The 15,149-nt window shown below is 36.0% G+C and overlaps 1 protein-coding gene across 1 annotated transcript in view; it reads right to left on the reverse strand.

Annotated features, from left to right (window-relative positions):
* The window catches only part of LOC140245008 (1-phosphatidylinositol 4,5-bisphosphate phosphodiesterase delta-4-like), an 83,264-nt gene extending 68,115 nt beyond the window's left edge, over window positions 1-15,149 (reverse strand). The window contains exons 1-2 of the mRNA XM_072324599.1: window positions 15,026-15,149; window positions 8,835-8,987 (exon numbers count right to left, since the gene is read on the reverse strand). Coding sequence (XP_072180700.1) covers window positions 8,835-8,987; window positions 15,026-15,047 — 175 coding nt within the window. The 5' untranslated portion in view covers window positions 15,048-15,149. The remainder of the gene's footprint in view (window positions 1-8,834; window positions 8,988-15,025) is intronic.

A 15,149-nucleotide genomic window follows, 5' to 3' on the forward strand; every position in this document is an offset into this window, starting at 1 on the left:
AATCATACCCTGGAGTGTGTTTGTGTCCTGTGCCATGGTAATTAAGCCATGGCTCTCATCTAAACCTCTATGCCCCACCCTGGTGCTGTTAAACCTGTACTAGTGAGTTTCGGACAGAGGATGTACATACATGTACTACAGTATGTGTACAGTGTATCATATACCATCTATAAAATCATGATTGTACCATGAACAATATGACGGCAAATGTTGCAAAAACTATCTGTAGCATCGGGGCATTCTTACAGAGTTTTGTTTGTTCATTTCCATCTGAGAAGATGGCTGGATAGCCCATATTCAGCTACGTTAAGCTGGTCTTCCATGGGGTCCAGTTGGATGTGAGGTGGGACCACTTCATCCGGTTAAACACCTTGCTCTTTGCGATGAATGAATGAAGCGGGATCATTTACGTGCATGAGTTGTTACTCTCTCATACACGGGACCTCCATTTTATGTCCTATCCGAGGGACAGAGTGTTTTGCCTCTTAATAGAGGGGACGGTATGCTTACACACAACATTGCTCAGTCCAGACTCGGGATCGAACCCAGGCCCTTTAGGATCGTGAGGCAGACGCACTACCGACTGAGCCAACTCACCGCCCGAGTTATACGATTTACTCCAGAAATGACAGTACAACGTTTAGAGCTGTTATTTTTGTGAACTTCATGAATCACTATTGGGCAACAAATTTTGAATAACACATGAAAATAACATTGCCACCTACATGTAATCTTGCTTTCATTCAATTTACTAATGTAGGCAGTATGATAGCTTTGGTGTCAAATTACAAGAACAGCATCTCCTGAAAATGTCTGTGACGTCCCCTTCATTTTTTAAAATACTGCACACAAACATAACAGCTTTCACAACAGCACACCTGAATGTTGCTCAAGACATAATATGAGATGAAGAACGCATCTCTTTAATGGCGTACAGTACAACTGTGCAGGACTTCAGCCCAAGCCTTGCGGTAATACCTTGATACATGCGGTACAATTCACTCTGGGCTAGTTCCGTAATCTGTGACAAGTCACTTCCTGATGCAATGCTGATGAGGTTAAATACTACAGTTTGGATACTGGTCCAAAGGTGTGTGCATAATCTGTAACCCTCTTTCCATCTTTGTATCTATCTATCTACCGTTCTACAAGTTGTATGTACCATAGACCTATCAATCAATCTACACTATCTCTTTCTCTCTTCGCGACAGTAAAACTGTACCTTCAAATTCCTATCAAATTTTAGCCTTTTGTCAAGGCCCTCTCGCTGTATGGTGAAGAGAGCCCAGCTGAGTGGGGTTGCGCGAGGGCCTTTTGAGATCTGCTTCGCATCCTTTTGTTAGCCCTTTGAATTACCGACTTTTGCTCCCCGATTTCGGGAGCAAAAGTCGGGGTCCAATCAGCGTGTCTGTCTGCTCGAACCCGATTTGAATAGAGCGAATGCACGCCGCTGCCGCAGACCTCACAGAACTCTACACACAGAGTGTGTAGAGTTCCGTGGCAGACCTCCTCGGGTGGTCAGTGATGCATGCGAACAGGCATGACCACCAAGGCTGAGGATGCGGGGAGCGCGCCATTCCATTGGTTGACCGGAAGCCATTAAAATGAGTATTCAGAAGGGTTCACGTGTCATGAATAATAATGTGTGAAGCAGATCTCAAAAGGCCCTCGCGCTGGCGCGCTCGGCTGGGCTCGCTTCGCTCGCCCATTACAGCGAGAGGGCCTTGACAAAAGGCTAATCAAATTTATACGCAGAATGCAGTTTGGTGTCAGAAAAAGATCTTCCTGAATGTTTAGATTTCACCACAAAAAAGTCAAGTGAAAGTGTACATAAAAAAAAAAAATTAATGACAGTCTCTTTTATATTCTCCTTGTATCATTCTACACACATCATAAGCTGTAGTACTTAGTCTTCCTATCCAGCAGTGATTGTGCAAAAAAAAAAAAAAAATGTAACTTTTAAACGGATTGTCTGATTTTCCTCAAACTTTCACTCATGTATTCCACTAATATTGCTGCATTCACCTAAATTTACATATTGTATATGAAAGTGAACTCGTCCTTTAATGTCCATGAAACATTGTACAAGTACACAAGATACAATACTGAATGTACACTGTGCATTGATTCTCACAGAAAATAGGCACACACTGTACATGCTTTAACACCAATTTCATGCTTGTTCTGGTCCTAGAATTTGATTTGAACCATGAATTTGACTCACAAATTTTAAAAACTAACTTTATAGAAGGCAAATTCAACCTACTCAGGTAATCACAGCCTGTGGAAAGCTACAGTTTTTGTGATCATCAGTGTACTCATCATACATACAGTATCAGCCTAAACACAGTACGTTGTACAAGATCCAAGTTTTAGTATCATTGTAGATCAATCATTCTCAATGATATCACTGATACATATAGAATCAAGGTTTCATTGCACACAACACAAGTAAGTACTGTACTATGTACACAAGCCTTCTACAGATGTGGGGTAAGAATTGCATAACCCTTCAGTATTTGATGATCCACCTGAAGCCAATCAAGTTACACCAGCTTTCTGCAAAAGAAAATTTGATCTCTGACAATTGTGGATCTTTTGAGAAAGAATTTGATTCTTTAGTGGCTTCAAAAGCCTAGCCTTCAAGAAGCCTGCATTTTACTCCACAAGATATCACAATGCAAATACAGTGTAATTACAGGGTCGCTACACTGTGTGCGTGGGCCTGTCGATAATTTTGTAGGTTGCTTATTCTATGTTACAATCACTGACGCTAGCATACCTGTAAGCTCAATTGTATCATCAGTCCCGCCTATCTCTGTAGGTCTACATATCAGCGAACAAAATCAGTGATTCATATTTGGTTTAAACAAACACTGAATACAGGAACACCTACACTTTCATGACACATTCCAGACATTGTACACACTGCCTTCAACAAACAAACACAGTCAGACAGTCAGGGTACTTTTTTTACTCCTCAACAACACAGCACTCAACATGCACTTTGCATACAACTACAAGATGTAGAACTGGATTTTAAAGGACAAGTTCACCTTCATTAACATAAGGATTGAGAGAATGCAGCAATATTAGTAGAACACATCAGTGAAGGTTTGAGGAAATTTGGACAATCGATGCAAAAGTTATGAATTTTTAAAACTTTTATGTTGGAACCGCTGGATGAGGAGACTACTAAGGCTCGTGATGTCATATGAGTACAACAGTATAAAGAAAATGTAAAGAAAAGTCAACATATTTTCACTTTTTTCGCATAATAAAAGAGCACTTGACTTGCCTCTTTCTAAAGGCAATGGGAATAATATTATCCATATAACATATATCAGTAACGAGTCAAGGGAATGTGTACTTTTTTCAAAAGATGAAATTTTGTGAAATTCTCTTCATATTTTCCTTATATTGTTGTACGCATGTGACATCATACACTGCAGTAGTCTTCTCATCCAGCGGTGACTGCACAAAAACTTCAAAAATTCATAACTTTTGAACGGATTGTCCGATTTTCCTCAAACTTTCAATGATGTATTCTACTAATATTGCTATATTCTCTCAATCCTTATGTTAATGAAGGTGAACTTGTCCTTTAATCCCACTCTATTTTTTTCCCCCCAGCATTTCTTTTCCTTCCATTCTCTGACGCATATTTTACAGTAAACCCACAAAGTGCATCCTACAGCTGTATGTACAAGTGTAGACAGTCACACAATCTGCCAAAACACAAAGATCTGCTGAAACATTAATCTTCAAGGTAACTTTTGGTACCACAGTACACCTCACATGACAATAACAACACCACATTGTGCATTTTTGTAATGAAGGACATACACTGTATGCAGTTTAATATCCAGCATATATACCACCATTTGATGTACAATGTACATTTTTCTTTACTTAATCATTTTGTAATAAACTGATCACTTTCATTTCAAACAGATGAAGGGTGAATGAATTTTCCATTCTAGTGCACAAATATAAATCTGAAAAATAAGATCTTTTGATATGTGGTCAAATAGAAAAATAATAGGGATTTTGGCCATGTCCAAACCAAAATGGCACTAACACACTGTACACATAGCATTCTACTTACACAGATGTCAGTATGTGGGACAATGCAATAAGAGCAAAAATTTCGGGTTTATTTTTTCACTTATTTTACTTGTCAAATTCAGTTGTTTCAGCAATCTTTGCTGATCTCTATGTTTTTTAAAGGAGCATCTGTTACTATCTCAGAGCATACCTTCATCAACACCCATAATATGCATACTTTTTTTATTTATTTATTTATTTTTTTTATTTATTTATTTTTTTTTTTTTAAGTATATACCCAGGCACTCGGTATACAATGTACGCAACACGCCAATCACATGTAACATTTTGGACACCATTACAAAGTTGCGATGAAAAGTATGAGTCAAAGCTTCAAACAGTCAGCTGTTCAGGAAAGAACCCAAAGGACTCATTTCCTTCACTCAACATTTCTGTTGCTGACTATAGGGGCATTTACACCAGGAAAAAAAAAAAAGATGGAAGAGGAAAAAGGAGCCTTTGCTGACTTTAATAAAAAGGAGTAAAAGTACTTGTACATAGGGCTTCATAATATGCTTGTTGTTTGATTTTTTTTTCACTATAAATGGACTACTATCTACTGAAATTATTGGACAGTCCACAAATTTACGCTTCTTTGATCTGTGTTACCATAGTGACCAAACAGCAAATTCTATGCACTGTCAGGAAACACCAGTGCATTTGTCATTTCCCACCTACAAAATGCCAAATTTATACCGAGTACCGTATACAAGTCAGTAGATGACAATTTTCAGCTAAAGCACATTTCACTTTGCCAGGAGAAGATCAACCTTCAGTTTTAGCCATTTTTAATTTACTAAAAGATTTGCTATTTTTCAACTCTATAGATTTGTGGATCAAAAGTGTGTCTTTTAAAATAGAGATTTTGCCTATTTATTGGCACAAAGATTCTGCTAAGATTAAAAGCTCAGGGACCTTTTAACTCCATTTCACTTCACTGTTGGATAAGCAGGACTTGTTTTAATAGCAGCTCTTTATTTTCTATATGTGGAAATTTAAATATTACTACAATAGGTACTGTATTTATATTCAAAGAAATAGTGAATATGCTGGCTTTAAAGTCCTGCTTTTTGACCTTGTGTAACTTTGCCTGAGTGGAAAGCTCAGCATTCCAAGCGGTTTAATACTTTAAAGCACAAGCCAAAATTTGGGTTAATCTATTAAATGAGTCTCTTGTAGTGTGTACAATGGGATCTCTATTCTACTTCCCCTGCTGCACACTATGCCACTTCTAACAGCATGCTTGAATGGGTCACAAATTTAAGGTCCAATTTCCCCTTGTTTTCTATTCAACAGCAGGACTGTAAAGAGCCTCTAATTTCTAAGAGATGCTTCTATGGTATCTAGTTGTCCACACCGGGCTAACTTCCATGCTAAGTTACACATCATTTCAGAGTATGGAACCGTAAAGACAACATAAAAGAGATGTTAATAAGCAATTTTATACTACATTGTATAAAAAATTGTGTGGCTCCAGCTGTTTCTGGTAGTATTACAAACTTTGCAAGCACTGGTAATTTTTTTAAGTGACCAACAGATAAACCCAAAATGCAACAGTGCACTGTAAAAAAAAAATAACAAAAAAGAATCATTGAGGGATCATAGTGCTTTTTGATAATCAAATATCACTTGAAACCTTGATTTCTGCATTTGGGCATTTCCACGGTAACTCACGTTACATTTTGAACTCAAAATTAGGTCGTTGAGATCAATATCCTTAAAACCTAATTAGTGATATGAGTTACTATATGTGAATGAGTATCATGCACCTCCATCCTACCTCACAGCAACATTACATCCACAGACTCTTATGAGAACTATGAGAAAAAACACTACAAATGTCGGTAACTCACGTTACATAATTTGGACATATGCAAAAATTTGGCATGTCTTATATATATTCAAAAGTTTCCTCACACAAGAAACAGAGAGACTTTAAAGTCTATTGTGTCAAAGTCATGGACTAACAACATACATCACCGAGTATGGTAAAAATTCAAATTGTCTTATATTCTCCAGGTATCGTCATGTGAAGCGGTAACTCACGTTACGGTAACTCACGTTACAGTTTGTCCACATGATCACAAGACAAATTTTTGTCTTAATAATCCAAAGAAAACTTACCAAGACAACTTTTTTCACAAACAAACTCCATGAATAGAGAATCTAAATTGATTTGAACATTGATCTGACAGTAATTAATCCCATTTTATCCATGAGATTACCAAAAGGCAGGAAACTTTACATTTAGAATACCAACTTGAAGATAAATTTCATTTTTAATTGAGTCATTTTCCAAGCTTTCATTTGTACTGAGACAAAAATTGTATTCAACAAAATGATATGAAACAGAGTCTATTTAATTAAATTACACTCTTTTCCAGTTAACAAATGCATCAGAAATTGAGGATTTAATTGAGAATTTGATTTGATTGTTTTTTTATTTTACTAGATTTAAATGGATTTCAGGCTATCTAGATAAAACAAGTCATCCATAAACTATTCCATTTAATACACTGAGTCACAAGACTAGAGACCTGTACAAGTAGTCTGTGGAGAGTTTAAAGGTTCAGAAATGAATATTTCAATAAATCTTTTAACTTTTAAACAATGCAATTTATATTCCAATTATTTGATAATTGTTTGAATTACTCAATAATCAATTGTTTGTATGTTTGATTTGTTTACAGATTCTTATACTAAACTGGTAAAGAAATTAGAATTGAATTACAGAAACTGCAGAGAAATTTTAGTTATCTGCTACCAGTATTGATCAGTTTAATAAAACATGTTCATAAATGTTTAAGCCTTAAAAAACAATGGCTTTGGTCTATGAAATGTCAAGTACCATGGTAGCCATTATTTAAATTGTACATACATGTAAAAAGTATACCAGTATTTTCTGGAGTAATCAAGCAGACTGAAGCAGTAAATCCCAATGAAAAACATGAATAGTAAATATTTTGTGATCAGGAGGCTAACTGTTAATATCGCAAAATGTTGATAGTTTGCTTTAAGGTACATGACTGTCCAGCTCTTAAAGAAAATGTCTGATAATGAGGTTCACATTCAACAAGTTTTTGGTAATAGATCAGCATGTAAAGTAAATTACAGTAAACATGGAAAGGTTTCATTGTAGGATTTTGCAACAATATAGCTAAAACCTCAGAGTATAATAGTATAAAACACATAAGCGTGTCAAATTCACAATGTTCAGTTCTCAAAAATCTCAGAAAAAACAGCAGGAAGTGAGCTCCAATCTTAAAATTCTGTTCATACATGTAAATGTTTCAGCCTCATAAACAATGGCTTTGGTCTATACAGGTAGGTATAAACTATGACATGTCAAACAGTAATCACTTGAATTACAAAAACAAGAACTTTTCAAGAGTAATCATGCAGTGATTATCCCAATCAGGAGGCTATTAATAGTTATCACAAAATTTTGATAATTTGCTGGAACAAGGTCCATGCAGCTTTAGAAGAAATGTCTTTTAACAACTTTCGTAACAGATCAGTATACATGCACTGTAATATTAAATAGTAAATATGGAACAGTTTCTTTCAGAAGTTAACATGTGATGAACATGTGTAATTAATACATTGTACATGTAGACCAGTTGGTTTGGTGATAGAGAGAGACCAAGAGAATAACAATCTACTGGAAATAGAATCTTAATACAAGAGTTCAGCAATCATGTACTCATTGGTTACTTACAATCACAACCTTCATATCATTTCTTGGTATTCAAGAAAAATCATGTCGGTAACTCACGTTACATGGTAACTCACGTTACAATTTTAAGACCTCTGTTATGAGAATTTGAAGCAAAGACTATAAGTCCCATCATATTTCTTGGATGTGTGCTGCATAGTTATTTGATAATCCAAAATACCATGTCTCAGTTGGACATAGTAAAATTGCTAGGTTAAAAAGTTCATGTTTCGGTAACTCACGTTACAGCAGCTTCTCGAGCTATGTAAGAGCACGCTGGTGTCCAAAGTAATATCTTATATCGAGCTCTCCACTTTATTTACTGCTAGATTAATATATTTTTGATTTGTAAAACCAAACAAAGTTTGATTTGAGCCTCAAATATAAAAATTAATCACAAAGAGCAACAAACATGCATTTTTAGGGATTTTTAGGTCAAAAAATGCTTTCTGGTTTCAAAAGGTATAAAAATGCACAAAAGGGAACTTTTCTTAAAGGTAAAGTTGGTTTCACACACTTCAAACTATGGCTAACAAAGTAAGATTATCAGTTGTCCTGAAATATGCGGGTAAAATTTTGGTGGTCATGTCGCACAACTCACGGAAATGCCCATTTAAAATTGTCAAAGTGCATTATCCCACATACCCAAGTATGTGTAAGTACTTGAAGCAAACCTTTCTGTCTCCAATGGGCAAATAGACGACCAGAGTATGATGACTGCATGTCCCGCAGACAAGAGAGGCGACAATCCTGCTTTTTTACATACGAGTGCTGTCTTTCTTATATTGTGTTACATATCTTGTACTTGAATTTAAATGACAAATTAAATACCCTTCGTAAACTACACAAAGCTGCTTGGATAAAAAACAAACAAACAATAACCCCCTCTCCCCCCCCCCCACAAAAATATAATAATTAAAGAGAATGATTCTATACAGCCCTTGATGGCAGAAATTCATGTCAAAACCTGAGATACTTTGTACATGTATGCCCATGAAAATCTATGCCTTACCTTGTGCCTTGTGCGCAGCCTTCTTGGACGGAGTGTACATGAGAGCGGATGCATCATCAGTGAGCACAAACGTGCGTGTGTGCTTCTTGGTGCTGTTTGGAGAGATCTTGGTGAACCTCGTCCCCTGCCGCAACTTCTGCTGCATCTGCTCCGCTGCAAAGAGAGGACCAAAAAGGAGGAAGCTGGTTTCATTATCATTTATCATTCATGTATTCATTCATTCATAATTATATTCATCCACTAATTCAGTCATCCACTCACCCATTCAAAAACTGTTTTGTTTTGTTTTGTTTTTCTTTTTTTTTGTACTGATGACTTTGTGCAACATTGTGGTTCACAATGTTTTAAGAAAGCAAGGGACTATACATAATGTAAATTATCAGTGCATACTCTCAGCCCACAGAGATTGTCAAATTCCATTTGATGATTCAAATTCAATTATGCAAATTCCTGTCATTTATTCCCATGAAAAATAAAAAATTTCAACATATGCCTCTATACTCATCACGATCATATTTAATTTAATTCAATTGGGGGTGAATGAGACATACAGTATAATACATGAATCAAAATACACTTGTATATTATAGCACATTACTTTAGATTATGTAATTGGGTAAAAGTGGTAGATCAAATACCATTTGGCATTAAATTTTAATATAGCCAAATGGAAGTCTTTTTAAATATAAACAAGTAAACAAAATTTTTGCTTTGTCTCCTTTTTCAGAGCTGTGATAAGGTCAAACCCCCTGGAAAGGCCCTTAATAAGTGCTACTATCATCAACCAGTCATCATGGATACCAACTGCTCAAATAAGAATAGAATGATGCAGCTGTCAAAGTCTGCAGACTTCCTTATCCTTTGTGCTTTTACAGTGATAGCCTTCATCACAGGCCCTCTGACTGTAATCATTCCACGAGATTGAGAAGTATGTGCAAGCAGAGGGTATCATGTAAGACAGAAACAAGCCTCAGCTATTTGAGACCCATCTTATTTCCTCCCCCCCCCCCCTTGAAATACCTTTGGATTAAAATGTACTAATACTCTGAATTTCATGTTTGCTATATAATGTAGAATATACTTGAGACACATACATGTATATGCCCTCTGCAAAACATTTGATTTCTTTTTTTTTTTGTTACTCTGATTTTCATTTATTGGGTTTAAATGCAGATTTTAAAGAGTATACAAAAGCAAAAAGACTTGAAATAGACTAGTCGATCACCTAATTCTTTCAATCAAACAAACTGCTATCGATATCTTTGTCCAAATGTCTTGAACAATAGTGATATTATATACAATGCATGTGCATGATCAGCTAACTGATTGACATGGAATCTCGATATTATTCACACAAAAAAAAACAACATTTTATGCGTATAGAGCTAGAACGCGCACACATCATTACCAGCGCTTGAACGGAGCAGAACTAAAATGTGCATAGCACAAGTGCTAAATTGTTATAGAGATATGATCTAATTTATCAAAATATGTATACTTTCAGGGGCTATCACAGGTTATTTTTTGTGTATTCTAGTCATACACAAATTTGATTTCCATGGTATTGGGGCTCAGTGGACACAAACTACACATCTACCCCTTCCTGTCAAGCTATAAGAGGGCAACATAGTTTTTAACACATCAAGGAGTGAATCAACTGCTCATTTCTTGTGCCATCAGCTGAGAACCAGAAGGACACAGTCACATTCTAAGATTTGAGCATGAATAGAAATGAAACAATCTCAGTCCACCTGATCAAATGTACAAATAGCAGGTTGATAAGCATTGTTCCAAAAAATATCACATACAATAGTGCCCCTGTGGTTTTGATTTCTAAAATTTACTGAAAATGAAAATAATTTAAAATTGACACGATAATGTACAATGTAGATATGATGTAGCTCTACAACATGATACCAAAAACTCAATACCCACGCATCCCCCCCCCCAAGAAAAAATAAAATGTGATAATGCCCTTTTGATTCTCATCTGAAGATGTTTGGAGATCTATACAAACCTACAGTACCATGTCTCACATTTCAGACAAAATACTCTCACCCTCACCTGCCTGGCGAAACTTAATCCCTCAACTTTTTCCCCATGAATAAAGTGTATTATGCTGAGTAGGCCGCAATTCAGAGTCCTTCATATTTTATTTCAACTTTTTTTTCTCCATCAACTTTCTCCTTGAATCTTTCACTACTCTCTACTTCCCACCTCCCTGATGGTAGCAACTACTGTAATTTACAGTAAGGTAATGTACATGTTCAACTGGCTGTTCATAAACAGAACAAAATTAAGAGAAAAGACTAGCAGAAGGTCCACTAAATCTGACATACTGACTGTACAATACTACAGTGGTATGGAATAGCTAAGTTTCATGCTTCACATAACAGTGATGTTTATGAGTGGCAAGCATCTAATATGCAAATTACGATGTCGTGGCATCATTAAAGTATCCCATTAACCTACACACAACTCTTCACTACATTGTCAATCAGTTCTCAAGACATTTCTGTTTAAAAAGTATTATGAACGAGTTTTGGTTTGCATCTATGATACATACATTGTACAGGAGTCAATACATTTCTTTTTCTATTTTCATCCCTCTCCCTTAAAGTGCATAGAGACACTAAGGTAGTGATATGCACTATATAAGCACTGTATTATCATTATTATCATTATTATTTGTTTCATTGCTAAACATTGTAACTGGGCAGTTATACACTGTAGCATCTGGAGCAAAGCTATTAACTCTACAGAAAAGCATAATTTTTGGATCAAACATGTTTGAGATCACACTTTGATTACACTTTTTCTGGTATTTCTGAAACCTGTTTCTATACGAATAGCTAAACCCAGTAATCAAAACAGTTTTGCATAAATTTACAAACTGCCAAAAACTCCCTGAAATATGTTTGGAAGTTCTAATTCCACACCACAAGTGAGTTGATAAATGCACCTATTGACCACTACAATCATTCTGCACAAACCAGAGCTTAGAATTCATGAGTTCATGAACTGATCATCTCGAAGGTAATGTATTAACAGCATGGTACAATGCACCATGTGGTTGAGGCAAATATCACCAGTTTTATCTGGTGAAAAGTACATGAGACTTGAAAATTCCTTTAAAACACTTTCAAATTCCAGGTCCTACATTGTATTTTAATGGAAACTTTAGAATTTTAAAATTTCTACCTTTTTCATGAGTAACTACTAGACTTGAATTTGGTATGAGATTATACCAGATAAAAGGAACCTCATGAATGCACATAACTGCTAGCGTTAGGGGAAATTACCAGTTTCAGTACACCCACAGGCCTCTGTGGTTATTGTATTCTCTATCATAGTATATCAGACTGGTGCACTTTTGTCTCAGCCTGAGTTTAACCTTGACATTTTTTTTTATTTGACTGGCTGGACTCACTTAACCAGAGGAATAGAAACAATGAAGCTGGGCATGGTTTATGGAATATGTGTATTTAAAGATAGTGAGAAACCTCTTCAATATGAAATATGAAAGAGTATGTAATTTCATTAGGATTTCAACGTTTATTTGATGAAAATTGATTTTGAAATGACTGAGATATCCAAAACAGTGCAATCCTAATAAAGTGTGGGACCCATATTTTATTATGATCATTTTGTTCTACTTTGTTTTTGGATGTTTCAGCTATTCCAAACCCGATTTTCATCAAATAAATTTTGAATTCACTCTTAAAATGGTATGCTCTGTACTATTTCATAAGTGTTTTCTCAGTAACTCGCAAAAAAAAAAAAAAGTTAAAGCCCAATTTTCATCTCCACCAATACTATGCAATAAAAAAAAATAATAAACTCAACAGATACAAGGTATTGTACATCACAATATGTTCATATCTTTTGCCTGACAAAGCAACACTATATTACCATACAATACAAATTGTCACGGTTTATGTATTATGCTTCATGTAATAATGATGAAGTGTCAACAACTCTTCAGGATGTCTTTGTAACCTCAATGTCATCAACTCTTCCACTCAGTACAACTCAACATTTTATCATGATGAACTTCCCTTCACAGGAAATAGAGGCCAGCTATTAAACTAGAACTACATGAAAGTATTGCATAATATTGCAAAGTAATGCTGGATTATGAATCATACATGTACATTCCTCTACAGACTGAAGCAAGCTTTGGCCTATTTAATCAAAGCAAAACAAAATAAAACAGAACAAAAAAATCCCATCTTTACAGGGATTGTATGGATTTGGTTGAGACCTAATTTCAGGTTTCCAAGATTTTTGGTAAGATAATGAGAGAGCTCTTATGAAATATGAAGGGGCATATAATTCCAACAGCGATTCAATTTTTATTTGATGAAAACTGGTTTTTAAAAGGCTAATAGATGATATCCAAAACAGAGCAATCTTGATCCGCAGGGACCAACCCTTTATTAGGATCATTTTGTTTTACTTTGTTTTTGGATGTCTCAGCCATTCCAAAACTGATTTTCATCTAATTAACTCTGAAATCCTCTCAGAATAGTATGCTCTGTATCCTTTCATAAGTGGTTTCTTGATATCTCACAAAAAGTTAAAGCCCAATCTTCATCTCCACCAATACTATATGCTAGGATACCATCCCTTTAAAATAGCCTTTGAATGGTTCAACAAGCCAACAGATCTACAATGCTTCGTTTTCTTTCCAAGGTGGGGGGGGGGGGGGGATTAGTGAAGGGATGTCCTGAAACTGGTGAATTGGGATTACTAATCCTCCATATCCCCCTTGCATTTTCATGGTCTTCAACCACGACAAAAGAGTAACACACCTGACCGAGTTCATCAGCTCAGTGGCATATTCACAAAAGTGTAAAACATGACCTTCCTTTTATCTAGGGTAGTAAAGAGACAACCAGTATACACCAGGATACATCTCTATAACCTATACATTTGTACCTCCATACATTGTAAATGTCTTCACAATTGGTAGCAGTATGCTTCAATACACCAAAAGAGTTTGATTGCTGTTTGTTACTGGTTGTCTGTCTGCCCAGTAAATTCCTCGGCTGCATTTTGCTGACAGTCACTTAGAGTAGTTCCTCCTAAACAGTGGCATTGCAAGTACTTTCCAGAAAACTGGTATGTAGAAAGGAAGAATCTAACACAAACAGAATGGTATCTATGTTTCATTCAACTCACCCACCAAACCCTGCATTCCATTCTTGTTTGAAATAAATGCAGATTTAACTTCATTAATGGTTGATGCTTAAAATTGTAATTTCCTATTTAAATAATTTAAATTGTTTAAGAAGATTCCTCGACACAACTTAAATAATACCATGATCATTCATTATTACGTAGCCTTGCATCTCATTGATAAGTAAGTTGATTGACCAACTGATTTCCTTTTACTTATTTTAATAATATCCTCCATAAGAGATTAAAAATTACCAGTACATCTACAATGTATGTATACAAATGTCTGGAAGGAACAAAGTTTACAAATCCCTATCTGTAGTGTAGCAAACCTTGTTGTACAATAGATCCACACTATTTGCTATAGATCCTACTGTATACAGACAGCATAAAAATGAGCGAGTCGAAGCAAAACCTTCCAATGCAATGGTGCGGACTTCCCTACCCTGAACTGACGTGCTTCTAGGTGTAAAATCTGCCAATTTTGTTCTCAGAACTTCACACTGTGAGTGTTAAAAAAATAACCTGCCACTAAAATGCGATCGCTAACTTAGTGCTATCTCAGTAACTGTACAAGTACATCATGTTACTTAGGCCTAAATGGCTTTCTAGATAATGGATAAACAACAAGACCAAAAGAGCAAGACTACCAAGAGTTATAATAAAAGGCATCTCCACATTCTAGGTTTTTATTTTATACAAAGGGACTTGAGCAAAGTCGTTTTGGCATGGAGTGTACCCCATTCAAACGCCGGATAGTATCTTGTCGGTAGGGCTTTGAATAGTCACTCCTATTCTGCATGATGATACGCAACGAGTCAGAACTGTTCAATCTGATGCTATTTGTGCGGAAGTGTCCACAACGACTAACGGAACGTGGGTAGCGCGCCAGGCCGACCGCGCCCCGCTACAGGTTTCGCTAAGCTGTTCCAAACTCTGTCGACACTCTTCAACCTCTAAACAAGAATAAGAGGGGGAAAGTTGACTACTTGACGTTTCTTTTAACTTACCTTGTCCTTGATTGTCTCCCATGTTGCATAGAAATGTATATGAAACTGTCGAAGTGTCCGTAAATCCCTGTAATGTTCAGTGGGAAAATTAAGGTTGAGTGTTATTCACACCCTTCAACCGGTG

The sequence above is a fragment of the Diadema setosum genome, chromosome 22 (assembly GCF_964275005.1).
Source record: "Diadema setosum chromosome 22, eeDiaSeto1, whole genome shotgun sequence".
Lineage (NCBI taxonomy): Eukaryota > Metazoa > Echinodermata > Echinoidea > Diadematoida > Diadematidae > Diadema > Diadema setosum.